The sequence below is a fragment of the Salarias fasciatus genome, chromosome 2 (genome assembly GCF_902148845.1).
Source record: "Salarias fasciatus chromosome 2, fSalaFa1.1, whole genome shotgun sequence".
NCBI lineage: Eukaryota > Metazoa > Chordata > Actinopteri > Blenniiformes > Blenniidae > Salarias > Salarias fasciatus.
In genome coordinates, this window is record NC_043746.1 from 32,611,506 (window position 1) to 32,637,766 (window position 26,261).

At 51.6% G+C, this 26,261-nt stretch overlaps 3 protein-coding genes across 8 annotated transcripts in view; 2 read left to right on the forward strand and 1 right to left on the reverse strand.

Annotated features, from left to right (window-relative positions):
• Window positions 1-2,761, forward strand: part of spdl1 (spindle apparatus coiled-coil protein 1) — a 6,629-nt gene extending 3,868 nt beyond the window's left edge. For all 3 annotated transcript variants that reach the window (XM_030109225.1, XM_030109216.1, XM_030109208.1), the window contains exons 7-14: window positions 953-1,063; window positions 1,131-1,271; window positions 1,374-1,480; window positions 1,782-1,902; window positions 1,996-2,062; window positions 2,142-2,312; window positions 2,401-2,476; window positions 2,570-2,761. In XM_030109225.1, the coding sequence (XP_029965085.1) occupies window positions 953-1,063; window positions 1,131-1,271; window positions 1,374-1,480; window positions 1,782-1,902; window positions 1,996-2,062; window positions 2,142-2,312; window positions 2,401-2,476; window positions 2,570-2,696 (921 nt within the window). In that variant the 3' untranslated portion in view covers window positions 2,697-2,761. The remainder of the gene's footprint in view (window positions 1-952; window positions 1,064-1,130; window positions 1,272-1,373; window positions 1,481-1,781; window positions 1,903-1,995; window positions 2,063-2,141; window positions 2,313-2,400; window positions 2,477-2,569) is intronic.
• A 1,215-nt stretch (window positions 2,762-3,976) lies between these two features.
• sil1 (SIL1 nucleotide exchange factor) lies at window positions 3,977-7,267 on the forward strand. The gene is made up of 12 exons (XM_030107748.1): window positions 3,977-4,197; window positions 4,750-4,829; window positions 5,142-5,280; window positions 5,394-5,499; window positions 5,580-5,673; window positions 5,744-5,830; window positions 5,910-6,005; window positions 6,073-6,194; window positions 6,316-6,412; window positions 6,489-6,653; window positions 6,719-6,883; window positions 6,961-7,267. The coding sequence occupies exons 2-12, from the start codon at window positions 4,755-4,757 to the stop codon at window positions 7,156-7,158; spliced, it is 1,344 nt and encodes a 447-aa protein (XP_029963608.1). The 5' UTR covers window positions 3,977-4,197; window positions 4,750-4,754; the 3' UTR covers window positions 7,159-7,267.
• An 874-nt stretch (window positions 7,268-8,141) lies between these two features.
• Window positions 8,142-25,425, reverse strand: csnk1a1 (casein kinase 1, alpha 1). Of its 4 annotated transcripts, none has more exons than XM_030106186.1 (11): window positions 24,750-25,425; window positions 24,445-24,551; window positions 20,167-20,293; window positions 19,914-20,012; window positions 15,945-16,028; window positions 13,741-13,880; window positions 13,573-13,651; window positions 13,411-13,485; window positions 13,233-13,339; window positions 13,034-13,146; window positions 8,142-8,914 (listed from the first exon to the last, which is right to left on the reverse strand). In XM_030106186.1, the coding sequence occupies exons 1-11, from the start codon at window positions 24,870-24,872 to the stop codon at window positions 8,907-8,909; spliced, it is 1,062 nt and encodes a 353-aa protein (XP_029962046.1). In that variant the 5' UTR covers window positions 24,873-25,425; the 3' UTR covers window positions 8,142-8,906. The 4 variants fall into 4 exon arrangements, with proteins under 4 accessions (XP_029962046.1, XP_029962028.1, XP_029962053.1 ...); XM_030106168.1 differs by having other exon boundaries at window positions 12,998-13,146; XM_030106193.1 differs by lacking the exon at window positions 15,945-16,028 and having other exon boundaries at window positions 12,998-13,146; window positions 24,750-25,423.
• Window positions 25,426-26,261: the final 836 nt, after the last annotated feature.

The following is a 26,261-nucleotide window of genomic DNA, read 5'->3' on the forward strand; positions in this document are numbered from 1 at the left end:
ACGAACGCCCCTCGACCAATCAGGATAGAGCCTCAGGGGCTCTTCTGATTGGTCAAAGATACCTGGAGCTGTCGAGATTCCTTTTCAGCTCAGAACAGAGACAGATGGAAACGCTGCGCCCTCGCGGTAGAGCAGTTATGCTACACTCCTAAAGGATTATCAATGGATACTCTAACATTTAATCCAAAGAAAACACAGAAAAATTAGCATTGACTAGCAAAATCCTGCCTAGAGCAGCTTTAAGGCACCTTTAAAAATCAGAAGTTTCCACCATTCAGTACTTTATTAATGAGTTGATGAAGGCGAGCAGCATCTCATCCACTGACTTAAACATGAATAAATGTAAAAACTAAAAGAAATCAAAAGGGAAAAAATAAAAACAAAAACAGAATGAGAGAATAAAACTGAAAAAGATTCAAGGTACGAAGTTCAGAGATGAGATTTATTTGACTGGGGGGGGAAACAAATTTGTGTCAAGTTGTATAAAACTGGAATTAAAAGAAAACTTTTACTGTTTTGTAAAAGATCAGATGATACAGTTCAATAAAAAGGACAAATTCCAATGATCCAAACATTAAAAGGATTGGATTACAACCTTCAGAGGAAAAAGAATTAAAATTTCAATGCAGTAAAGATGAAGACAGTAAAGGACCAGAAAAAAAAAGATAAAAATGTTCTAATCCACTAAAGTAAAATAATAAACAACAAAGAAAATGGATAACATTTTCAAATAAAAACTCAAAAGAAAGAAAAGGAAATGGAAATATTTCTATTTATTTAACACATATATGTATATATATACATATATAATAACAACAGTGATATGTGATAAAACTAAAAGAGAGTCAAGGTTCAGAGAGAAGAATTGTTTGACTGCCAAAAATGAGAAAAGTTTTGTGAAGTGAAAAGATACATTTCAGAGAAAAAAGAAAAAAATCTCCCTCCCCTGCAGCTGGAGGACCGGCGGGCGGACATGGAGCGGCAGCTCATCAGCATGAGGGTCCAGTACCAGGCTCTGCAGAAGATCCACGCCTTCAGCAAGCAGCAGATGCAGCGCATGAAGGTACCGCGCTCAGACCCCCTCCCCCCGCTGAGGACCGGACCCTGACCAGGACCGTGCCCCCCCCCAGGTCCAGATGGCCACCCTGATGCAGCTGCAGGGCTCCAGGGCCGACCCGGCCCAGCTGGAGCGGCTGCAGGCCATGCTGAGCCAGAAGAACGGCGAGATCCACGGCCTGATGAGCAAGCTGCAGCGGCTGGAGAGGCTGGAGGTGAGCCGCGCCGCGCCGCGCCATGCCGCTGCGTCAGCCACCGCCTCACCCCCTCCTCACCCCCTCCTCACCCCCTCCTCACCCCCTCCCCCGTCTGTCCAGGTGCTGCTCAAGTCCCAGCCGGCCAATCCTGCTCCTCCAGAGGACGGCGAGGAGCACGACGAGACCTACTACACCGACCTGCTGAAGATGAAGCTCAGCAACTCCGTGTGAGTGTGAGAGTGAGTGAGTGTGAGAGTGTGAGAGTGTGAGAGTGTGTGAGTGTGTGAGTGTGTGAGTGTGTGAGTGTGTGAGTGTGTGAGTGTGAGAGTGTGAGAGTGTGAGAGTGTGAGAGTGTGAGAGTGTGAGAGTGTGAGAGTGTGAGAGTGTGAGAGTGTGAGAGTGTGAGAGTGTGAGAGTGTGAGAGTGTGAGAGTGAGTGAGTGAGTGAGTGAGTGACAGTGTGTGTGACAGTGTGTGTGAGTTTTCAGACCAGGTGAGGCGGCCCCTGAGTGTGTGTGTGTGTCCTCAGGAAGGACGTGGAGCGCCTGGGAGACGAGCTGTCCCTGCAGAGGATGAAGTCGCTGTCGGAGAGCCAGAGGGCTCTGGAGCTGGAGAGGAAGCTGTTCCGCTCTGAGCAGCTGCTCAAACAGGTTCCTCCTGTCGGCGCGACGACCTCTGACCCTGGTGACCCCGGGCAGGCGCCGGGTCACGGTACCCCGGTTTGATTCTGCTCCTGTTCGCAGACTCAGAGCGACAAGTTCAAGCTGCAGCTACGAGTGGAGGAGCTGCAGAATAAATACGAGCCAAAAGGTCAGCAGAGACCCTGACCCCTGACCCCAGGGCTGTGACCTCTGACCTCTGGCCTCACTCTGCCCTCCTGTGTCTGCAGAGGCCAAGAAGAGCCTCCAGAAGAGGAAGAAGGAGAAGCTTCCTGTAGACGTCTCCACGTCCTCCGAGGACACCAGGCCGGACAAACCCAGACACACCGTCGCTACGGCAACGGACGAGACGGACGCTAAAGCTGCTGAGCCTGAAGCTGAAAACCGTCCTGAAGAGCCAGGTGTGTATGTCTCTGTCTGTGTGTGTGTGTGTGTGTGTGTGTGTGAGATGGAGTTTCTGAGTGTGTGTTTAATGTTGTGATGTTTCAGACCCTAAAGCTGACCTTCGACCTGCCAAGTGTGTGAGGATCAGTGACAGCGAGCCGGCCGTCATTCCAGAGCCCAGGTCAGAGACGGAGACTCGCCTGAGTCTGTATCAACACAGGACAACAGCTGAGCGTCACTGTGTGTGTGTGTGTGTGTGTGTGTGTGTCCTCAGCTCCCCCCTCTCTCAGGTGGAGGAGAACCCCCAGCGGAGGGATCAGAGGTGGAGGAGGCAGGAGGCGGTGGAGATCCTCCACGTGCGCTCAGACAGCAGCCGCGAGAATCAGTGTGCTCAGCAGTAGGACTGCTGGTGTGTGTGTGTGTGTGTGTGTCTCTGTGTGTCTGTGTGTGTGTGTGTGTGTGTGTGTGTGTGTGTCGTTAATAAACCACATTTGCAGAGAGACGGTGTCACTGGTCTGTTTTCAAACCATCAACTCGTCCGTCCGTCGTCCTCAAGCCTTCACCTCTTCCTTCACATTCACACACCTCTGGCTTTCTATGAAAGCATTTTTATTAATTAAAAAAAAAAATTAAACAATCTTAAATAGCAGAACAGCTTATAAAGAGACTGAACTGTAGAAACACTCAGAAGGTGTTGGGCCTCACATGTAGAAATGAAGGACAAAGACCAGAAGGAGGCGGTGATGCCTGATGAAGCAGCAGGACGCTTTAAAATTCTGTTGTTGCTAAAACTTGAGCGGATTCCTCTCATCTTTATGTCAGAGGTCAAGAGGTCGGCTTCCAGAGCCGGCTGTGTCTCCAGGTGTAGCTGAGACTGGGATCATTCATACTGCTGTCACTGTGGAGATACGGCTGATTTCATTTGGAGTTTATCTGTTTGCCTTTAAAAAAAAAAAACCCTCGGATTTAACAGACTATCATTGGAAAATTCTGTCATGCAAAGAAAGGATCCTTTTGGGCCCAAACTGCTCGTGTTTTCATATCGCCAGGTTTATAGACAAGCAGTGTTTTCAGATAATGCAGCAGTTTTGCTTTTTGGTGAACATTTCTTTCCATTAGCAAACGACAGAAGTTACTATCCCGCGCTGAAAGGACTTTTCTGTTGTGTTTAATAGCGGATTGCGTTTAGCTAAAGTGAGATTCTTGCACTGATGAGGAGGATGTTAATTTGCCTTCAAGGCCTCTGACAGGCTGAAGCCTGACGTTTTCTATAGTTTACTTCTTATTATGGTCTGTCTGACTGACTGAGCCTGAGCCAGTGATCATTAACAAACCAACCCGCACTGACACTGTGCTGATGGATGAAGGAGGGATAATACACAGCAGGTGCTTTGGATTCGTTCGATGTCGCTGTGCAGCGTCTCAGACCGACAGCAGCAGATGATAGAAGCCTCTTTAAAACAACAAGAGACATGAGACTTTTATTTTGAAGAGACTCAAGACTTGACTTGGACCTGGAGAAGAAGACCTGTGACCATCTCTGGTTTTATTTATCGACTTGTGAACATTTCTGTCAGAGGATAAACTTCTCAACTCCTGCTACTGCCTGACGCAGCTGGAGGCTCGACCGGAAGTGCTGCAGGAGCCACAGGAAGTGACGCCACAAGCTGCGCTCACACTTTTTTTTAAATAAATAAATAAATCAACAGATGAGGGAGTTAGACTGCTGGAGGACTGAGTAGTGAGAATAATTCGTCGTAACGCGGTGAAGCAGGGGCTGCCGGGTCCCGGGGAGCAGCGGAGGACGTGGACCAATGACGAGCTGAGCCGCTCCGCCTGTTTCCTGCCGCTGGAGACCCGCTTCTGCAGCCCCGGTACCCGCAGCTGGCCGCCCGGGAACCGGTGAGTCCACACCGACACCAGACCCGCTGATGGTGCGGCTGGACGGACAGGAGGCAGAGGCAGCATCCTGCAGCGGCTCCACGTTCCCCGCTGCTGGGCCAGGTGGAGCGGGGACAGCTCCGTCCTCATTTCCCCCCAGAACTGTCGAACTGTGGCGGAACTTTGTGTTTATCTGCAGCCGATTCTTCAGTGAACTCCGCAGGACGCCACAGGAAAAGGCTGTGCCTCTGTAGCCTCACCTTTATTCCACAATGGACAGAATACCTTAAAACAGCAGGATTGTGAACGTAGTCTGGCCTGCTGACAGTACAGGACAGGGAGGGGGTTCGAGCCCAGCTCGGACTTTAATTTGGAAACCTCACTTTTTCTATTCTGCTGTACTTTGTGATCAGTCTCAATAATTCCATAGGAAACTGTCCACTTGTTTGTCTTCAGTACACAGCTTTCATTTATTTTCACTTGAACCACATTGGTAATTAGGCTTCATCACAGCACCTCGTCCACTTTCATCATGTTTTAGGGTCTGAAATAAAAGAGTGTGATGTGTTTCAGACACCATGAGGCTGAGCTTCACTCTGTTCATCCTCCTCTCGCTGCACGGCTGGACCCTACACCACATCCATGGCCACAAGGTGAGCTGCTCGGCCGTTTCTCTTCATTCTTTAAGTCTGGTTTTGAGAACATGAGGCGAGACGTTGGAGTTTCTCTCAGCTGGTTGTTTATCAGCAGGTCCCACAGCAGGTGGAGAGTTTCTCTTTGGACTGCTGCCCAGTTACTTAAAAGTCAATAGAACCTCCAGAACATGAGAAAAGAGCTCTAATCTGATGATCGGCAGGTCTTCATGCTGAAACAGTCTGAACCTGCAGTACGAGAAAGATGTTCAGCACTGAGTGAAACGGGAGAAGTGACAGTGTTACTGAGGCTCTGCTCTGATCTGCTTCCAGTCCGAAGGAGCCTTAACTGTGGTGGAGAGCACAGACGGAGGAGACGAGGAGGAGGAGGAGGAGGCCACTGTTGGTGATGAAGATGAAGGACACTTGGAGGTGGTCCAGCCCACCGAGCTGTGGCAGACCCTCAAACCAGGTAACACACCGAGAGCATGTACAGGCCCGGAACACTGTACAGTGTGTGTTTCAGTGGATCTCTGGTTTGCTTCAGTGGATCTCGGTGTGTTTTGTGTGTTTTGTGTGTTTCAGGCCAGGCGGTCCCTGCTGGTTCTCACGTCAGGCTGAACCTGCAGACAGGGGAGAGGGAGGTCAGACTGGGGGAGGAGCAGCTCAAATACTGGAGCCAGGAGCACCGGTAGGAGGCCTCCAGCCCCACACCACCTCCTGTCACTGAGCTGACGGTGTGTGTGTGTGTGTGTGTGTGTGTGTGTGTAGGGAGGAGCAGGAGGCGCTCTCCTCCTTCAGTCCAGACGAGCTGAAACGAGCCATGAAGAAGATCAAGGCGGACTCCATCAGTGCAGAGCAGCAGGTTCTTTCCTCGGACTGAAACGTGGACCTGGTCCAGCTGCCTGCTGAAACAGGCCCTGCTGTGTCTGCAGGCCTCGGCGGGGTCCAGGTTCCGCCCCCTGGAGGAGCTGAAGAAGGACATGGCCGAGCTGGACCTGCTGGTGGAGACGGACGTGCAGGTACAGCAGCTTCCTGTCCTGGGTCTTCAGAGTGCTGAAGGACAGATGAAGGTCAGCCTGAGTGTCCCTGTTTGTGCAGATCATGAAGCGACTGCTGGAGCAGCTGAACAACAGCAACGCCAGCCCCGAGCAGAGGGTCGGCGTCCTGCAGGAGCTGGAGTACCTGGTTCATCAGGTAAACACTCAGTCCTGCAGGAGCTGGAGGACCTGGTTCATCAGGTTGCTGCCTGGCTGTGTGGCAGGTGGATAACGCTCAGACGCTGTGCGCCATGGGGGGTCTGCAGCTGGTCCTGGGGGGTCTGAACAGCTCCGACTTCAGAGTCCAGGAGAACTCGGCCTTGGTGCTGGGATCAGCTCTGTCCAGGTGAGCCTGCAGGGTCTGGGTCTCCAGGATCAGGTCCAGAATGTCTCTGTCTTTCAGATGACCTCTTCTTCTTCCTGTTGTGTGCGTGCGTGTGTGTGTGCGTGCACGTGTGTGTGTGCAGTAACCCGGCGGTTCAGGTGCAGGCCGTGGAGAACGGCGCTCTGCAGACTCTGCTCACTGCTCTGGCCACGGCTCAGCCGCTCCACGTGAGGAAGAAGGTGTGTATACACACACACACACACACACACACACAGTGCTGTCCACGGTCAGCTGCAGTGTGTGTGTGTGTGTCAGGTGCTGTTTGCCGTGGCCTCCCTGCTGCGTCACTTCCCCCTGGCGCAGCAGCACTTCCTGTCGCGCGGCGGGCTGCAGCTGCTGGCGGCGCTGTTCCGGCAGGACGGCGGCGGAGTCCTGCGGACGCGGATCGCCACCATGCTGTACGACCTGATCAGCGAGAAGGTGAGGCCGGCGGAACCGGGGCCGGGTCCCGGTCCCGGTCCCGCCTGACCCGCCCCGCCCCGCAGGAGCTGCTGTCTCAGAGGGGTCTGGAAGCCTTCCTGGACTCCGCCCACCAGGAGCGCCTCCGTCAGTACTCCAGAGTGTCGCTGCAGGCGGAGCTGCTGGAGGACGGCTGGTGTCTGCTGGTCCCTCAGCTGCTGGACTCCACCGAGCACGACTACCGCGAGAAGGTGAGACGCCCCGGGCTCGGCACGGGCGGTGGTCCCGGACTCTGCGGTCCCAGACTCTGGATGTCTTGTGGTTCCAGGCTCTGCGGACTCTCCTGGCCATGGCTCCGGTCTGTCTTCAGGAGTTCCGCTCCCACGGCTCCCTGCTGGACTCGCTGGTCTCCCTCCGGGACCAGTACCAGGACCTGGTCCAGTCCGAGATGATCCTGGGGGAGGAGAACAGCTACTTCCTGGAGATGGTGGAGCTCATCGACGCTCTGCACGTCAAAATGAAATGAACTCCACTGGAGCTGGACCGGGGGACCAGTGCAGGGACTCGTGACGGAGCCTGAACACATCCTGACACTCAGACTCGGCTCGGAATGGATGAAATAAATTATTGAAGAACAATCACATTGTTCATCTGAGTCACTTTATTCAATTCAGCTTTATTTATACAGCAAGAAACAAGACGGTCAGTTCAGCAAGAACCAGTGCAGAACAGAGCTGTTTAACAGGAACCTGCAGAACCAGACTCAGGGCGGTTCTGTTGAGGTTTGGAAACGGAGAGATTCAGGGATTCAAACCGTGGTCCAGGTCAGGGGTAGACATCCTGTGTTCCAGTGAATGTCGTCTGGTCTACCATGACTGTCCATCTGGCCGCCAGAGTTTTGCTGAACTCAGAAATAGCCTGAAAACTTTTTTTCAAATTATTACCAAGTCAAACAGCGTGTTTAAAGTCTCGGACGCCGTCGAACTTCAGACAAATCGAACCTGAACTTGACACCTCTCTGATCGTTCTTACCCGACAGACCCGTGCTCCCTGGACCCTGCCTGTCCAGACTGCAGCCGTCAGCATACAGGGACGGTCTGGTCAATGCAGGACTCCAGAAAACCGACTGAACCGATCACTAGTCCGGGCTGACAACCCGCGCCGTCCATCTCTACAGCCGGAGCACAGCTGTCCACATCTGTCCCTTCATCCCCTGACTGAGGGTCAACCCCCGACCGCTAACAGCTGGAACATGTGAGACCGAGCCAGGAGGTCCCGGTCAGTGTCACCGTGCTCCAGGCTCCACTAGGGGGAGCTCTACCTGACGCTCTCCTCAGGGAAGAACACCCAGCGAACCACATCTAGAGTTCTGATGCGACGTGAACAACTCGAGTATTAAACTGGAGAGTAACTTTAAACTGGAGAGTAACTTTAAACTGGAGAGTAACTTTAAATGTGCTGAACTACAGTCAGACCAGACACCCACACAATGAAGACAGGCGGCGGCCAGTCAGAGTTATGTCATGTTTTTATTGGCATTTTTTGGAGAAGACCATAGGTTTGACAACAGATTTAATAATTGGGAACTCTAGAGAAAGTGAGAGAGCCAGAGTATCATTCTACCATTGACTGCTGCCATCAGCTGCGTATACTGCCAACAGGCGAACTCCTAACCACCATAGGAAACAAAAAGAAAACAAGAAAAAAATTCAACATTTCTGATTTTTTTAGTAAATAACACCCAGGGTTGCATCATTCAATTATTCAAGAAACAAAAAGGGAGAGGATTCAGGTTTATATGTTTTAACATTTGTCTTGTAAAAGGAGGGAGTGAAATCAGGAGTGAGGGGGGAGAGATGCCGGGAGATTCCACCGTGAGAAGAACAGAAGGCCGACTTCACGTTCCCCAGGAAGCGGACAGAAGAGAACCGACGGGAGGGGGAGGGGGGGAGGGGGGGCTGCTGGGTGGAGACATGGATGGATGATTGGGGGAGACGCTTATCTGGGGTTTAGGCGAGGGGCTACAGCCTCCACGTCCTAAAGGACACAGAGTCTTTAGGACTGCAGAGTTTCATTATATATACACATATGAATATATAGATGACACAGCTGACAGGTGTGTGTAGATCTATATATTTCCATTACATAGATAGTTGTGAGGGAGGGAAAGACACAGACTTTCTGTTTGTCGCTCGTCCAGGAAGAGAGGTGTGTGTTGGCCCTGGTCACCAACGCTTCGCCGCCGCTGCCGCCGCCGCCGGGGGCGGAGAGCTCTCAGAAACCTGCAGACACAGAGACACAAGCACAGGCTGTAACACCGGGCAGACCGGGCCGCCCGAAACAGGCCCAGCGGCAGCCGCACAGCAGGAGCAGGAGGCCAGAGCGAAGAACCAGGCTGAAGAACCAGGGGGGGCTGGAGGGAGCAGGGCTGAAGAACCAGGGGGGGCTGGAGGAGACAGGGCTGAAGAACCAGGGGGGGCTGGAGGGAGCAGGGCTGAAGAACCAGGGGGGTCTGGAAGAACAGGGCTGAAGAACCAGGGGGGGCTGGAGGGAGCAGGGCTGAAGAACCAGGGGGGGCTGGAGGGAGCAGGGCTGAAGAACCAGGGGGGGCTGGAGGGAGCAGGGCTGAAGAACCAGGGGGGGCTGGAGGGAGCAGGGCTGCCTTCAGGTGCTGTCAGGGATCAGTCGTGTTTGATTCGATATAAACTCAAACCGTCCTGCCTGTTAAACATGTGACTGCAGAGGGCCGTTCTCTAAACAGGAAGCTGAAATGATCAGAGGTGGAGCGGCGCAGTGCGGCAGCGGTTCGATGTGTTGGGGCCCAGGAGTGTATGTTCAGATGAGCAGAGTGTGAGTTACATGGAGAATGTTCTGTTTGAGAAACACACACACTCCCTGAATCGTCTCCATCTACTCAGATCAACACCGCTGATCTATTCTAGCAGAGGATGGAGTCGTTCAGCCTCCGTCCAGCAGAGGGAGCTCCACCGGTCCAGACAGGAGATGACTGTACTGCACAGGCCCTCAAGTCAGAAGAACTCCTGAATCCTGAGTCCAGGGGGGTCCGGGGGGTCGCTGGTAATAACTTCACTGAGCTTCTACTGGAAAGCAGATCAAGGTCTGAGTTCACTGAGCCTTTAGTTTAACTTTAGAAGAACTCAAACTCAAGTCTACTAATTCTGTTTCAGTATTCCCGCCTCGTCACCGTGCTTATTGGTTGGTCAGCAGTCTACTGAACACGTCTCACACACACACTGCTAGCTCTGTGGTGCTCCATACCCTCTAAACAGAGGCTTAACCTGAGCCTCCACTACTCTGTTGACCCACAGGAAGGAGCTACTTAAAGCCTGGAAGCATCCTGCCGTCACCGTCTGGTTTGATTCAACGATTTTTTCCCCATTTATTTTCATTCTTAGTTGATACAGCTGTTCTTACACTTTAGCATCCAGGATATTGTTGAATTTTAACTGATAAAATTAGTATGCGTTGCAATATTCTTAGCATTTTTATATTTGAGAATCCGGACCTTAATATTGAAAAAAAAAAAAAAAACAGCCATTTTATCCTCATTTAAGTCGAGAACCTGCTGAAATATCTTAAGCTGCAAACACAGAGAGCTGTGTCATCAACACCGGCGGTTTACAGGTATACTACTGTACAATGATCCTGACTAACTGCTCCTGCTGATCACATAAACTCTCTATGCAGGCCCTTCGCTCACTGAAGCAGATGATCTAAAGATCTAACATCCCATCGCCCAGCAGTGAACGCCACATGGCCTCACCACCACGGACAGCCCTGGGATCCGAGCCACCTCCCCAGGTTCCAGCAAGATGCCGAGTCTCAAACACTGAGGGACCCAGAATGCACCTGTCCTCCCTGGGAGTCAAACCTGGGGTGTGTGTGTGTGTGTGTGTGTGTGTGTGTGTGTGTGTTGGCTGCCTTCGCTCCTGTCTTCACACACTGGCCCAGTCTACATGGATGTTTTTTTTCAATCTGACTGAAAACAATCGTATGAACCTCAAACTGATCCAGGTTCGGTCCTGGTTCAGCAGGGCCCCGGCTGCAGCGTCCTCCTACATGGACCACATGTCTGGGACACGCCGGTCGGCCTCCACCCTGCCGGCCCTCCGGTCCGCTGGTCGTCTACCACCGAGCTCTCTGAACAACTCGCCGCTGGGAGACGTCCATCTGTCCTCTCCAGTGTTTGTTCTCTCAGGTTCTTATTTAAAAAGTGTTTCTCAACCACTGACCAGTTCTCCTGCTTGTTTTACACTGTCCTGCTTCCTGCTTCCTGTCACGTCATCACGTCACTCCGTAGAGGGAACACGTGGCAGAACCAATAATCCCCGTTTAACCCGCTCTGCTGTCAGCAGCTGTTTATATGAGACAGTGGATTACTGATCGGTGTAGACCGCCTGGAACCATCAGATCAGAAATACAATCCGCTCCGAGTGAAGCGGATCCACTCGGTGTTCATATGAACCGTTTACAGTCCGCTCCACCTCCAGTCCCGTAGGAGGATTTCTGGACTCATGTAGACGAGCCTACCGAGCTGAACTCAGCGCTGTGGAGGATGAAGAGAGGACGTCCATAGTCCCGCCTGTCTCCTAATGGTTAAGGTGGTTTTAGCCTGTGTCTCCTCAAACGTCTGGTCATTAAGACAAACAAAGGGATTAAAACACCACTCACTCCGACCTGCAGTCTGACTGGGAGACGAACCCGTTTCCCTGTGAACAGGCAGTGGACCGTCCTGCACCACTGTGGACCAGTTCAGGTTTGGATCCGGACATGAGGACTCGGGTCTCACTGTGTGAACTAGAACATCTGGATCATCTGGCTCTGACCCCTGTGTGTGTCTGGAGTTGGTGTGTATGGAGTTGAACTCCTGACCTGGACCTGAGGTCTGAGCTGCAAACCTGCAGCCATCAGACGGTGGACTGTGAGTGAGTGAGTGAGTGTGTGTGTGTGTGTGTGTGTGTGTGTGTGTGTGTGTGTGTGTGAGTGTGTTTCACTGGACTCTAGACTGGTCGTAGACTGGCAGGGCAGCGCTGATCAGAGCGTGAAGAGGCCGTGCGCCGCTCTGTGCCGGGACTTGTACTTCTGTCATTTCTGAAACGACTGAGGGTGTGAGCACATTCAAACCTGTCAGAACCTGATCAAGCTTCGGGGGGGGGGGGGGGGGGGGGGCGGCACACACACACACACACACACACACACACACACACACACACACACACACACACACACACACACGCACAGTCTTGTATTTCTATCCTTGTGGGGACCGTCCATTGACTCCCATTCATGTCTAGCCCCTAACCCTGACCCTTACCCTAACCCTAACCCACACCACAATAAAGCCTAACCCTAAAGAAATGTTTTTGCACTTTTACTTTTTTCAGTAACAACAACATGGTCAAGAAAACACTGTTTGTCCTACTTAGGACCGGAAAAAGGTCCCCACAAGGCACGTCGTTTCACGTTTTGCTATCCTTGTGGGGACATTTGGCCCCAACAAGGATAGAAATACGAGAACACACACACACACACACACACACACACACACACACACACACACACACACACACACACACACACACACACCACACACACACACACACACACACACACACACACACACACACACACACACACACACACACACACACACACACACACACACACACACACACACACACACACACACACACACACACACACACACACACACACACACACACACACACACACACACACACACACACGCTTCTGCCTTCATGTTCGTGTCTACAGGCCTACAGCATGGTTCTTCCAGGAAAGACAGTGAATAAACCTTCAGTTCAGGAAAACAGAGGCGTTGGATGTGAATCAGCTGGAGATGGAGAGGAGATGATTTGGAGCCGAGTGTGTCTAGCGAGGAGGGAGCGACCAGGACAGTACCGGAAACGGCGTCCAATTGGAAAGGGGTGTTAATGAGGAAAGACTGCAGCAGAAGAGGAGCGAGTTGGTCAGAATTGAGACAGAGTCGCGGCGGAGGAAGCCCGTTGCCCAGGACCAACAGCGGAACAGAATAACATTACATTAAAGTTAGTAGTCAAATTCCCCAAGGACGTCTCTGCTTCTGCAAGACAGACCAATTGTACCAACTCTCGTCTTGAGAGGTTTCTGCTCTGGTAGGGTAAGGCTGCCTCCTCACACTGACGGGGTGCTTTGGCGCCACAATTCCAGCAGCGTTTTGGATTCTCCAATTGTGTGTCGGGGTCCGGCTCAGAACTTCTGACTGTTCCCTACCTACACTGTGCAATTGAGATGTGTGCAATTGGCGTCTGTAAAACCACGTCACTTGGCTGTTTGCTACTAACCTTTCATGTTAGGCTTGGGTTTGTCAGTTTGCTTGCCTGTGGGGGTTTGTGCCTGCTGGCCCTGGCCCCCGGAGGAGGCCCCCTGCTGGGCGGCTTTCTGTTTCAGCATGGTCCAGTCGAACGTGTAGTCGTACTGGTGGTTTAGAGTCCTGCAACACACGGAGCATCCGGCGGGTTAAAGTGGCGCAGGAACCGACCGGCGGGAGGGGCTCCGCGGACAGGAAGTGCCGTTCACCTGAACAGGATGCGAAACAGCTGGCGCAGGTACATGTAGTCCGGGGCCTCCTCGAAGCGCAGTCCGCGGCAGTAGTTCAGGTACATGGCGAACTCTGCTGGGAAACCCTGAGGACGAGCGTTCACGGTGAGGGCGGCGTTGGACCCGCGGCGCCCCCTGCAGACCGCCGGACTCTTACCTTACACAGGACCTCGACAGGGGTCGACATCTTCTTTTCCGAGATTTTCTCATACTTCTGTTTCTTTGTGGCAGCCTGAGGGAGAGCAGAGCAGACGGAACGTTACCCTGAGATGACGTGACCCGTCACCGTCTGGCATCAACTTCAACCGTCCTCACTGACCTTTAACCCCTGCCAGGGCAGACTGGTTCTGTTGAAGTACATCAGCACGTAGCCTAGCGACTCCATGTCGTCACGGCGACTGGAACAACAACCAGAGATCATCAGTACAACGTTATCATTATGCGGCAGACTGCCCCGGGCGAGCCGGGTCCGCCCGTCCACACCGACCTCTGTTCGATGCCCAGGTGTGCGTTGATGGAGGCGTAGCGCGCCGTGCCGGTCAGGTTTTTGTCTTCTCTGTAGGGGATGTGCTGCCGCGTTCGGTTGTCTCGGTACTTCTTCGCCAAGCCGAAGTCGATAAGGAACAACTGAGGGCGAGACAGACGTGGAGAGAGCGGCGGTGAGACGCCTGGCCGACCTTCACCTCCATCACAACATTTAACAAGAAGCACATTTCGCTCCAGACTGGACTCCCTTCACAATCACTCTAGACCTTTCACATGTGGTGTGTGTGTGTGTGTGTGTTTGCTTTCTTGCTACAGGTTCAATATTCTCTCAGTCTTGGTTGAGGAGAAAAGAACCATGTTTACATACTTACCAAATGAACTCTCCGTTCAGCTAGAGGTGTTCAGATTAATGCGGCGTCACATCTATCTGTCTGAACTACCACAATGCCCACAAGTTCCACTAAAGAGTTCACTAAAAAACGAAAAAAGAACAAGTTTCCATCCAAACGATGGTGAGAGATTTAGGAGGAAGCCGTTGTGAAGCCACACCCCGGCTCAAACACACCAGCAGATCATGGCACGGTGTGTGTTTTGTGGCTGTGAGGAGTGTGTCTTGTGTGGGCTTGTTCAGCAGCATACTTTGCTTAAAGGTTAACTGTTGGCCCGAACCTGCGCCAAATGCCAGAGCACTCCTGGAGAAGCTGCTGGAGCTACAGGACACGCCTCAACACACACACACACACACACACACACTCTGCCATCACAGCACCTGAGTCACATTTAACCCTTTAACACAACACACTGCCGCTCCTCAACGCGCCAATGACATGATCAGATCGTCCGTTTTTATTGCAGCTGAACGTTGATCACATGTCAACAGTGGATTTCTGGGTGTAAAATCCAGGAAAAGCAGAATGTTCTGTTGGTTTCATCTAAAACACAGGGAGGAAGAGTGAAGCTTTACTTCCTGTTTGGAGGAGAAGCTCCAGCGATACAGTCGCTGGCTGAGGGAGACTTTCAGACCTGCCTTACTCCAGACTGTGAAGCCACAGCCGTCTGCTTCAGTGCTCTGGAGGGCTACAGCTCTACAAGCTTCCAGCACTGTCAGGAACACAGCAGCCAGGGCTGAGCTGAAAACACAGGAACGCTGATTTCAGCCATCTGCCACTTTCACACACTTCAGATGTTTACCACGTTCCACATACGCTGGACAGGAAGTCTACTTCCACTCACTCTAAAGCAGGTTTCCAGGTGAAAGCAGGAGAACGTCACCACCGATGCTCTACTTTACTTCACAGCCTGTCCCTCCATCCAGCACATGCAGAGCCCTTTCCTTCAGAACAATGTGATTAAAGCGCCACAGAGCCTCAACGGGGAGACCCTGCCTCTGTCCGATCCAGACGGATCGTACGTGAAGCGTTGTAGGAGGGTGCAGCCGTCAGGAGGCAGTCTGCTCCCTGTTGCTCCTGGCGGAGCTGGACGTCCTGCTGCCGGCCTGGGAGGGGCCAGAGCCCCGCCGCCGGGACGAGCCGGGCGCCTCTACACCCACTGATCAACTGCAGTGGAGGACGCGGACTTCAGCGTGTCCCATGCTTCATGAGGAACTGAAACTCAAGCTCACTAAATTTAGACGGCTCCCTTTCATCAGTTTTATTGGCTCGTTTTTAGAAAACAGATTTAAAATCCTGAAGAGAAACAAGCAGACCTGAAGCAAACGTCACCACTGCACACCTCCAACATGATGGACATGCAGTTCACTCAGAGGACTGCACCACGGCGTGAACAGTGTGGCCGGTGCAGCCGCTCACACACACACACACTAACACACACACTCCACTGATGCTGGCTCACAAACAGGACAGTCACCACATCACCCTGTGTTTGTGCAGCAGAAGCAGATGCAGCAGCGGAACGGCTCCTGTTGGGGCAGGTTAAAACGCTGAGGAGCGTCCTCCGAGGGGACCGCGGCTCTCTGACGCCCTGACCTCTGACCTCAACAGCAGTGTGGGCGTCCTGAATGACCTGTGTCCCTGCTGTCTGGACGGGGACGCCCTGCTAACGGGGACGCCCCGCTCCGTGGTATGCTGCGGTCGGTGCGGGGTGAGTGCTGGTGGACTGGCTCTCTGTACCGGTGTGGTTTAAGCATGATGGCGGAAGCAACGGGTGCTGTTTGTGAGGCAGCTGGTGTCGTGGTAAAACTCACACCTGGTTTAATCCTGAGAAAGATGGGTCCTGAGAAGAGCTAACAGCCAAGCTTCTTTTCCTCTTCCCCACTGACGAGTCTAAACACTAGGGCAGACAGTAAAGGGGCAGGGGTCAAAATTACACAGCCTCCATCCACTTCAGTCACAGTCACCATGAGTACAACAGGCACATGAGTTCCCGGGCCTCATCTGACTGGCGCTGTCCAGCCCGGGGTCTGTGCGTCCAGGACTGGACGGACAGAGGCTCGCGGCTGTGTGGTACAGATGTGATCGTCCCGGCCGTCGGTCCGGAGGACGGCCGGCCGGGGACAGATCAGGGCTGTACCACGGCAGGACTAACGCGTCTCTGGACTGAGGGACAAACGGTCGATGTTGCTTTGCCAGAACGTCTGCAGTGAGCAGAACACAGACTGGAAGGGGAGAGAAGTTCCTGCAGTTAAACAGCAAACAGTGACAGTCGTCTCTTCCTTACCGAGAGAGAACTCTTTCCCCTGCCCTCAGGACGAGAGGATCACGATAGAGGAGACGACGTCTGTCTCCTGTATGCATGAACAAACCTCATCGGTCCTTCACTACGATTACAGAAAGGTGAGAACACTGTACCACAGAGGAAACCCCGTGTTCTCTGGTGCAGTCACCCACATTTCAGCTCATGTTTAGAAGCTTTCCTGCTGGAAACCGCCTGACCTGAATGATCAGGCCTGATGATCGATCACCTGAATCAGACGTTCTGGAGCAGAGAAACTTCTAAAACATCCAGAGCGGTGCTGTGAAACCTGTTGGGAGCTGATCTATGTTCCAGGCTGTGATTCCTGGTTCCCCTCATCCAGAACACCCGGCCGTGCTGGACGGAGGTGAGGTCCACGCAGAAATGAGACGGTCAAGACAGGAAGAACCACAGATCCGGGATACCATGACCTCCTTTTTGCCATGCTAGCATGTGGACTTTTACAAAAGGGAGGCAGGTTGATAACCAACAGGGGCAATTTGGCATTTGGGAGCAAGTAAATTGGCCAAATTTCTAAATAAAAAATAGCCTAGACATGTTGTGTGAGGTAGAACTGGGTTTGGACCAAAAAATAAAATGTGTCTAATGAGACTAAAGAATGTTTCCAAACAAGACGGCAATATTAAACGTACATATAAAGAAGAAAGTGAGCTGCAGAGTCTGTCCTCTCAAACCGGACAAGAAGCAGTGATAAAGGTCCGGCCAGTGACAGGACCGCAGACAGTCCGTAAACACAGCTCAGGTCAGGAGGCCGATACTGCTGGACGTATGGATCACACACACCGCACAGGCCTCCACCGGGCTCTGCTTTATCACCCATCAGCTCAGAGTGTGAACTCACTAGAGGTGGACATCCTACCAGCATCACCACGGCCGCTGTGCTGCTGAGCACTACACACACGGACTGAACCCTGAGTGGAGGCTGGTTTACAGCTGGGAACAGCTCCTGAGCAGCGGGACGCCAGGGGGAACCACTGGAGGTGGTGGGAGTCCTGACCACTGGCTCCGTGTGTTTACATGGGACTTTTAATCCTGTTTAAATCTGAATAAAGCTTAATTCTGCTCTATAACGACTATTTGGAATTAAGTTTAAATCTGAATTAACCGTCTGGTTTATTCTCCTTTGGAAGCAGAATTCTATGGAAATTAGGCGACTTTATTCTGGTCGTTCTGCTTGTCTGTCGCCATGACGTGATAATCCAAGATGGCGGCCCGCGGTTCCACTCCTACAGAGACGATTTATTTAACAGGAGCTTTAGAAGAAAAGGATAGAATGAAAGGAGCGGATGGAAAGGAGCAGAACAATGAGGACACTTAAAGCTGCAGCATCAAAGTTAATAGAAAAAAACAAAAATCTCGTCCAACATGCTTTGTTTACTTCCTGGAGATGCCACTACTTCACGGCCGCCCCGTCCAATCAGAACGCTTCACAGACCCTGGCTGAAGAGGATTTAACCCTTGCTTTTTCCCATGTAAACACCAAGCTCAGGAATAGAACTCTGAATCATTTAACTGGGAATAAACCAACTCTGAATGAAAACAGCGTGTAGCCACACAGAGTGAGAGGACGGTGGATCGTGTTTAAATCCCTGGAGGAAGAGAGAGGAGCGTACACAGAAGGATCACTCAGATTAAGACGACTCATCTAATTACTGTCAAGTTGCACCTCTATTAAAGCCGTTACCCTTAACTGGAGCTGATGTTATGCTTCATCTATAAAAGAGGAAAGGCTTCCTTAAAGCCTGGTCCCTGATTTCCGTCAGTCAGTGATTTTCAGAGGGCTGTGTTTACCGACGGTCTCCCTGTGTGAAAGAATGGCCTCTCTGTCCTCATTGGAGCAAACGGAACCGCTCGCAGTGTCCAAGAGCCCCGGAGAAGGACATCAGAGCAGTGAGGCTGAAGGAAGACCACCTCGACTCAAACCCAGAGCTAGCTTCTCTTCCGTCACCAGCCGGGAAGCTGGACTCTGGAGGGGGTCAGGGAACTTCTTCCTACAGGAGAGCTACTCTCCACTGGGTGAGCGACGTGTAAAGCCGGAGAGGTTCATCTGTTCCAGAGAGCATGTGGAGGTGGGGACAGTCATTATTAATAAACTATCACATGAAGAGCTGAACACCGCCACGTGTTCTCTTCTCTCGCCACACTGACACAACCACAGTCATCACCCATCCACAAACTCCTCCAGCCAAGCAGATCCTCACCGTACCAGAGTTAAAATGCTGCTGATTTAACAATCTGGACGGTTTTTAATCTTTAATAACTTAATTCTTCTCAACAGTCTACTCCTTAAAACATGTTCCAGAATCTAAATCAGACTAAATCAGCTTCACAGAACCACAATTCTTCTTTCACAAAGACAAACACCTCGCTGTGGAAGGAAGAAACCACACCGTGCTTCCTCTGTCATACACCACAGCTTCAAAAAGACTCACATAAATAAAAGAAAACCATGGTTTCTACTGAACTTTAGCCTTTTCACTAAGAGCAGGTGGAGCAGGTTAAAGTGTAGCTTCATGTGGGAGGAGCAGGTTAAAGTATCCATTGCTCCAGTGGACAGATTATGTGTCAGTGTTGTTTTGTTTAGTCGTCTCTGGTCTTTTTACAGTCTTTTCCAGTTATACTGGTCGTTTCCGGTCGTTTCCAGCCCTGCTGGTGTGTGTGGTGACTCCACTGCTGTCCATTCCAGTGCGTCAGTGTTCTGTCCAGTACTGCTGTGTGACGGGGCTTTAACAGCCACTAGTAGGAAGCAGCTGAGTGACATGAAGCAATGTCTACAGTAATCAAACAGTATTTCTGTGCAGACGAGCATGGTGCTTCATGTTCTACTGAAGACCTCTAAAAGACCTTTTAATTTACAATCTGATTTGAACCCATATCCTTTCCTTATCAAAGCAGACCTGCCTGGTTCTCCAGGAAGGCTTTGTGGCGCCGGCCCTGAGGTTATGGAGTGTTAATAAAGCATCGCTGAGGGTTTGATGGGAAGGTTTTTGCTGAGACTGGGGGGAGAGCTCGGTTCAGATTGACCTGGTGCTGAGGCCAGATCGGGCTTTTCTTGGTTTGGCTCAGCCGCTGTCTGCAGGCGGAGCTGAGGAGAACACACTAGACGGAATCTTCATCAGTTCACTGTGTCGTCATGGAGATTTCTACCGCCGTTTAATGTCACAAGCTGACAGCAAGTACTCAACACTGAACATACCTTTGAGCGATCAGGTTTCTATAGAAGCAATACATGGACTTGTCAATGGGCGGTCTCTATTTTTAATACAGGGAGCGCTCACTGTGAGCTGCTGCCAGAACAACAAAGTTCTACCGATTGAAGATCAGACCATGTGAATGAAAACCTGCTCTGTCAGCTGAACAGGTTCAGTACACAGAGGTTTCTTCAGGACGATGTCGCTAACGGAGCTACACGTGTGGGACAGCCAGACCTGAGGACGTGACAGACAGCCGGACGGACCTTACCTTGTTACAGTGACGGCCAATGCCCATGAGAAAGTTGTCTGGTTTGATGTCTCTGTGGATGAAGTTCTTTGTGTGTACATACTCAATTCTGCTGATCATCTGGAGAGGAGAAACAAGCAGGCGTTAATGCTGCGGTGCCTTCACCAGGAACGGAACCAAAAACAGCAAATGAACCGTCTTATTCTGCTCAGACGGAGACGCTGAGATACTCCATGACACCACCGCCGGACAGTGAGGGTGCGTGAGTGTATACCTGGTCTGCCAGCATGAGGACCGTCTTCATGGTGAAGCGGCGAGAGCAGAAGTTAAACAAGTCCTCCAGACTGGGTCCCAGCAGGTCCATGACTAGGACGTTGTAGTCCTTCTCTTGGCCATACCACCTGGGGACAGAACGGCGCAGCGTCACACTCTGAACAGGACGAGGACAGGACTGAAATCACAGATACACTCAGTGACTCTGGACAGCGCGCTCTGGCACGAGCAAACAGAAACGACAATGACTGGGATTTCACCAACAGCAGCCGGACTCTCTCTGCAGAGGAACACGGTTCTGGTTTAGTACATTTAGTACATTCTTCCTTATTTAAAGTTTAATAAGTGAACATGTTTGCAAGTTGCTCCTATGCAAGGGTTTCCTCACACAGTGCAAAAACACGCTCGAGTGCACATGAGCAGTGACTTTTCAATGGCAGCGGCGACTGAAACACAGTCACGCTGAACTTTACAGTAACCTGGACAAAGCTGAGCGCAGACTGCCTGGAGCAGAACTCACTGCGCTGACCTTTGGTTTCACCATAGAGCAGCTGGACTACTCCCAGTGAACAGTACAACTGGAGCAAACAGCTGCTTTTATTCGATATCGGCCGGTTTTTAATGATGTCTTTTATCAGCAATAAGATAAAGCAGAGGTCATGAGTTCATCAGGCTCTGAATGAGACAGCCATTAAAAAAACCGTGTCAGGTTTAAAACCTGCACCAGAGACAGCGGGTCAAACCGAGAGCAGCGGTTTCTGTGGACTCTGCAGGTGAACTCCGCTGCAGCCTGTTTACAGAGCGAAGCAGGCAGAACAAACACAGGAAGTGAAGCGAGAGCGTGACGTCGACGGCCCAGAGCAAGCTGACAGAGCGACTCCATGAAAACACAGCCGGACACACAATAGACATCAGCTGACGGGACCGGGGTCTCCCACCCTGATGCTGAAGAGCTCCTGGTCTATGTCCGTCCGATTAAACCCTTCCTGTCCAATGTAACGCAGCTCCATCACGCGTCCCACTCTTCCCAGCATTCTATCATATTCATTCACAAATCCTCTTGATTTCCTCCAACTTGTGTCCTCCTGTTATGTGAGGAAGGAGAACCTCAAGCTTTAATTCTACTTCCTCTTCCAGCCCCTCAAAGCCGCTGTTCCTGCAGAGCAGGTGTATCCATGAACCGACGGTCTTCTGCTGTTTACATGAGATGTCTCTGTGTTTACAATCCTCCTCCTGTTTCTCTCTCGCTCACACACACACAAACACCTCAGTGTTTTGAAAAGCCATGTTAGAAGAGCAGATCAGACGGCGGCAGCGCTCCCCTCTCCTGATCAGTTCACCGCCTTCAGCGTGGAGGAACTGTAACAAGGAAGTGAAGACTTCGCTGCTGGTTTGACCGTTGACCATAAAGCCAGATGGGATTTCATCTCGTAAACGGTGCTTCGACTGGACGCGTGTCAAGCAGCTGCTGTTCTGTGAACCAGGGAGCTTCCTGTTTTCAGGAGGAACGTCACACAGCGGGATCCGATACTTTCCACTAAAGAGGCTCCAACCCTTTTAGACTTAATGAGAAGCTGTCAAGCCCCACCCAAAGCTCCATCAAGGGGTTCAGTCATCCAACACGAGGGCTGTTAAGAATGAGGAAAGAACCAGTGGAGGCAGAAAGTATGCTGTAACGGAGGAGGTGGGGCAGCAGGACCAGCAGGTTAGACAGGTTTAAACAAGACCGGACTGAGCTGAGAAGCCAGCAGAGGCACTGAGGCGCTTCCTGAGCATGGCTCACACTCTGAAAACACCGATCCACCGCTGTCCCAGGTCCACACTGAGACCGGACACCGCTCACACCGACTCACTCTGCTCCGTTAGTCACCCTGATGCAGCGGAGCTCGGGGGTCTCTTCACAACAACAGGAAAGTTTGTGTTGACACCAAACAAGCGACACACCCAGGTGTGACTGGAGGACCGACTCCCAGCAGGAGGGGACATGACTGGAGACATGCTGCTGCTGCTCCAGCACACTGACGGAGGAGGCAGAGCAGCAGGAAGACTGACTCAATACTGCAAGAAACATCTGAGCACAGCGGCTTTGTCTATCTCTCTCACATACACACACACAATGCAGCCATTATTTAGTCACACCGCATCAACAGCTGGAGGTGAACTGTAGCTACAGTCACTCCTCATCCAGTCAGCGGCTTTCTGGTGACGTGAGCAGTCAGAAACATGCAGCTCACGCTCTCACTCCTCCCCCCATGCTCAGCGCAGTTCTTCACCGTTAAAGCCTACAGCCTCAGGCTGGTGTGAGTGCGGTATTTACATTCAGAAAGGTACATTTCTGCCTTTCCGATGTCTTGATGGAGCAGTTTCTGGAAGCCGAGTCCACCAGAGGGCAGATGGAAAGGCTCTCTACACGACCAACAGGTGGGCACGAAGCTCTCCACCTGTCAAATTTCATCAATAACTTTCACTGTGGAAACGTGAGAGAGTCGTCCAACACATCTGGAATGGAAAATTATTTCAACAGCGTCTTCTTCACTTTGATTTTAGGAATTCTACTCAAATTCAGTTCTTGGAGTATCAGTATAATAAGACAATGATGAAGGAAGGCTACGCTCTCATCCAGATACTTCACTGAGCACAAATATTACAAGTGTGTGTGTGTGTGTGTGTGTGTGTCATTAGTTTAGTCTGTTTTTCACTCTGCTGTCTGTAACTCAGAGACAGGAGAGACTGAGGGTCCCCGCTCCAGTCAGATGCTACACACACCTTCTCAGGTGTGTGTTTCTGGTGCTGAGAGTGGCACAGGACACACACCTGCTGCATCCTCCATGGCTCCAGATCACAGCGGCTCTATCCAGACACACTCCAGATGTGGAGTGAAGTCAGCCCCCATCGGTCCTCTGGTCAGTCCCTCCCCCCGATCGACAGACCTCTGACAGCAGAGCACACCCAGACCTCCTCCACTTCCTGGAGTCAGGGCAATCAGGTAATCCACCGGTGGACTCTGATCACCCTGTTAGTCAGAACTCCTCTTCTGTCAGCCTGGTAACCGATCGGAGCCTCACCCTCACATGACAGCCGCGCCACACACGTCACTGCTGGCCAGCGCGTGTCGGCTCTAATAAAACCATCCTGACCGTTCAAACGGCCTGAATGGATCCAATAACATCAAGTAGCTCGCTCCTGAAGCGCACTTTGACCCCTTCTCTGAAGCCATGAGTCAAAATGCTTCACGGAGCGCGTGGTGACGAGAAGGGTGGAGGCCTGCAGCCAGGTGACACACTCACTAATCGACCTCTGACCCTGGTTCAGGCTCACTCAGACGATGCCACCTTCACTGAACCTCACAGAAACAGCTGAGGTGTGTGTGTGTAGTATGACTACACTCTTTCTACATCATGACAGTGTGTATAAAGGCAGCTACACCTAGATAGGTGACAATAGGACACACAAACACACTCATCCAGGACAAAAATGCTCCAGAGAGACCACTACCACCTCCTCCGTATCTGTGCCATAGCCGATTTGACTTTACACGCTGTAAATGCAGCAGATCCAGACGCATCACCACAATCCACTCATTAAAAACTGTATTCACTGCTACAGGAAACGTGTTTTCATTCTGATCATTTCAATTTTTTTTTTTTTAAACATAGCTCAGTCCCTGAAATAAAAGCTGTAAACAAGTTGTTGGTTTCAGTGAAGCGAGGCTCGGAGGAGAGGCAGTGCAGCATATGGCGCTGGGCAGGCCAGGCGCTCATATAAAGCAGTCTGAGGGGAATAACCGCACACAGCCCGGCTCCCGGCTCCATTCCCACCTCCTGGCCGCCCCCCGGCTGCCCTGCGGGGCTGCGTGCGGAGCAGAGCGGCTCCGGGGGGCAGATGGAGGAGGTGGAGGGGCTGGGGCTGTTGTTTTCTTCCTCTGCTCCGCCCGCCGCCATTTTCTCTCCACAGAGGAAGACATGTTAGAAGCTAGCACAACAAAAGAGGAGCGGCCATTTCCAGCCCCGGCTCGCTGTGTCGGGCTTTATCCCGCAAAACCCCCGCAAGCAGCCCGAGCCGAGCCGAGCCCGGCCGATCCGGGCCGTCCCAGGCGTCCAGGCCCGCGGTTCGGGCCCGGTCGGCCAGAGAAAAAAAAGAGTTTGGTGCCGATCAGCAGGCCTCAAGCCCAGCTGAGCCCGAACTGTCAGCTAAACACACACACACACCAGCACATAAAACCCGGGACACACACCCGGACCGAGCAGAACCGGGCCGATCCGGTCCGGTCCGGACTCACCTGATGTGCGGGATCCCCACTCCGCCTTGTAGGATTTTGTACAGCTTGCTTTCGTATAACAACTGTGGATGTCTGGCTTTCTGCGATTCCAACTTAACAGCTACCTCCTGGGAAGGCCAACAAAGAGAGAAGGCAGGATTAAATCAGCTGTTAACGCGTCAACTTCACACAAGACAACAACTAATCCGCCGAGTGCAGCGGCTGGTCCTGGCCGGACCGAGTCCAGCTGATCTGAACATCCCCTGTAACTCACACACACACACACACACGCAGGGACAACAACAGGTAGAAGAGGGGAGCGTTACCTCTCCGTTTGTGATGTTGATCGCCAGGTAAATGTCGCCGAAAGACCCCGATCCGATCTTCCTCACCAGTTTGTATTTCCCACCGACTATAAACTCGGCTTTGGAGCCGCTGCTGCTCGCCATGACTGCCGACTGGCGAAATCCACCCGATGAACTGAGAACTGGAAGTGGCGGAGGAGCCGGGTCGTCAGCAGAACATACAGGAGTCCGTATGTTCCGGTCGGGATCGAGGAGAACGAAGCTGGGAAGTCCGAGCGAGCGGCCGACGGCTTTTAGATCGACGTCTTCTTCCCCGCGGGATTCACCACAAATCACACCTTAGCGGCCACACAAACGCCACCTTACGGTTAAAGTCCCCCAAAGAAAGACAAAATATCGAGTCAGTGTCGAAGGATCCACATCCAGAGCCGAATCGGAGCCCAGGGCCTCGAGCGACCAGCTACTGTTAGGCAATGCTAATGCTAGCTAACGTTAGCATCGAGAGAAAGAAAAAAAAAAAGGTCCACACCGCCTCCGAAATGAGGGGCAGAACTGGTCTCTGTCGGTGGCTTTCGTTCTCCTTCCAGTCCTTAAAACCCCTTTTCGATTAACTTCGAGGGTCTCAACAGTCCGAGCAGCGAGCAGCCCACTCACTCACTCCGCCATCTTGTCTTCTTCTCTCCCCTCTCCTTCAGTTTCCGTTCAGGAGATTAGAGAAGGTCGGAAATCCCGTGAGGCGTTCAGGGACTGCAGGGAAAAAAAAAACACAAGTGTGCGCACGCACACACGTACACACATACACAGACAGGTGACTTGTCTCAAACGCTCTTTGCTCAATCAATAAATGTCTTTTCAGAGCCAACCTTGTTGTCTGAATAAGTAGTTAAAAAGTCTGAGATCACATCTCTCCAGCTCTGGTCTGTAGTTAAATCTACAACCACTAATCACTGAAATGAGTCATGGTGTGTTTCCGTGTTGGGTGTGGAAGAGTAAAAATGCTTTGTCTAAATTAGCTGAATATGTCAAAGTACCACGGCTTGCTGTAATTACTTAAAGAAAAGACCTTTTTCCTGTTTTTCAAAACCAATTACATAATAACTTTTCGAGAGCACACTGTCTTTGTTTGTAGTGTCAGAGCCGGGCTGGGAACCACACCTCTTCACATTTGTTTGAAGAAGCTTTACATTTTCAAACAAAAATGGCGTGATATTAGTATTTTTCATTTTAAACCTTTCTAAAAAATCTCCACCATTTATGGAGAGTCACATTTTGGCCCTACCTCAGAAGCTTTTGAAAGTCTGCTGACGAGGATTCAGTTTGTGTTTCTGCTTTCATTTGTGTTGTGTGTGTCGATATTAACCATCTGACACACATCAATCCAACAAGGATATGGACTCACTAAAGGCAAACAGCGTGACACTTTATCCTGATCAACAGTGGACGGCGGAGGAAGCTGGACGCCATGCAGAGGCAGGTCCAGTCTGTCTTTCCTCTGATGTGGTTTTCAGCTGCCAGTGCTGCTGCTGCAGGCTC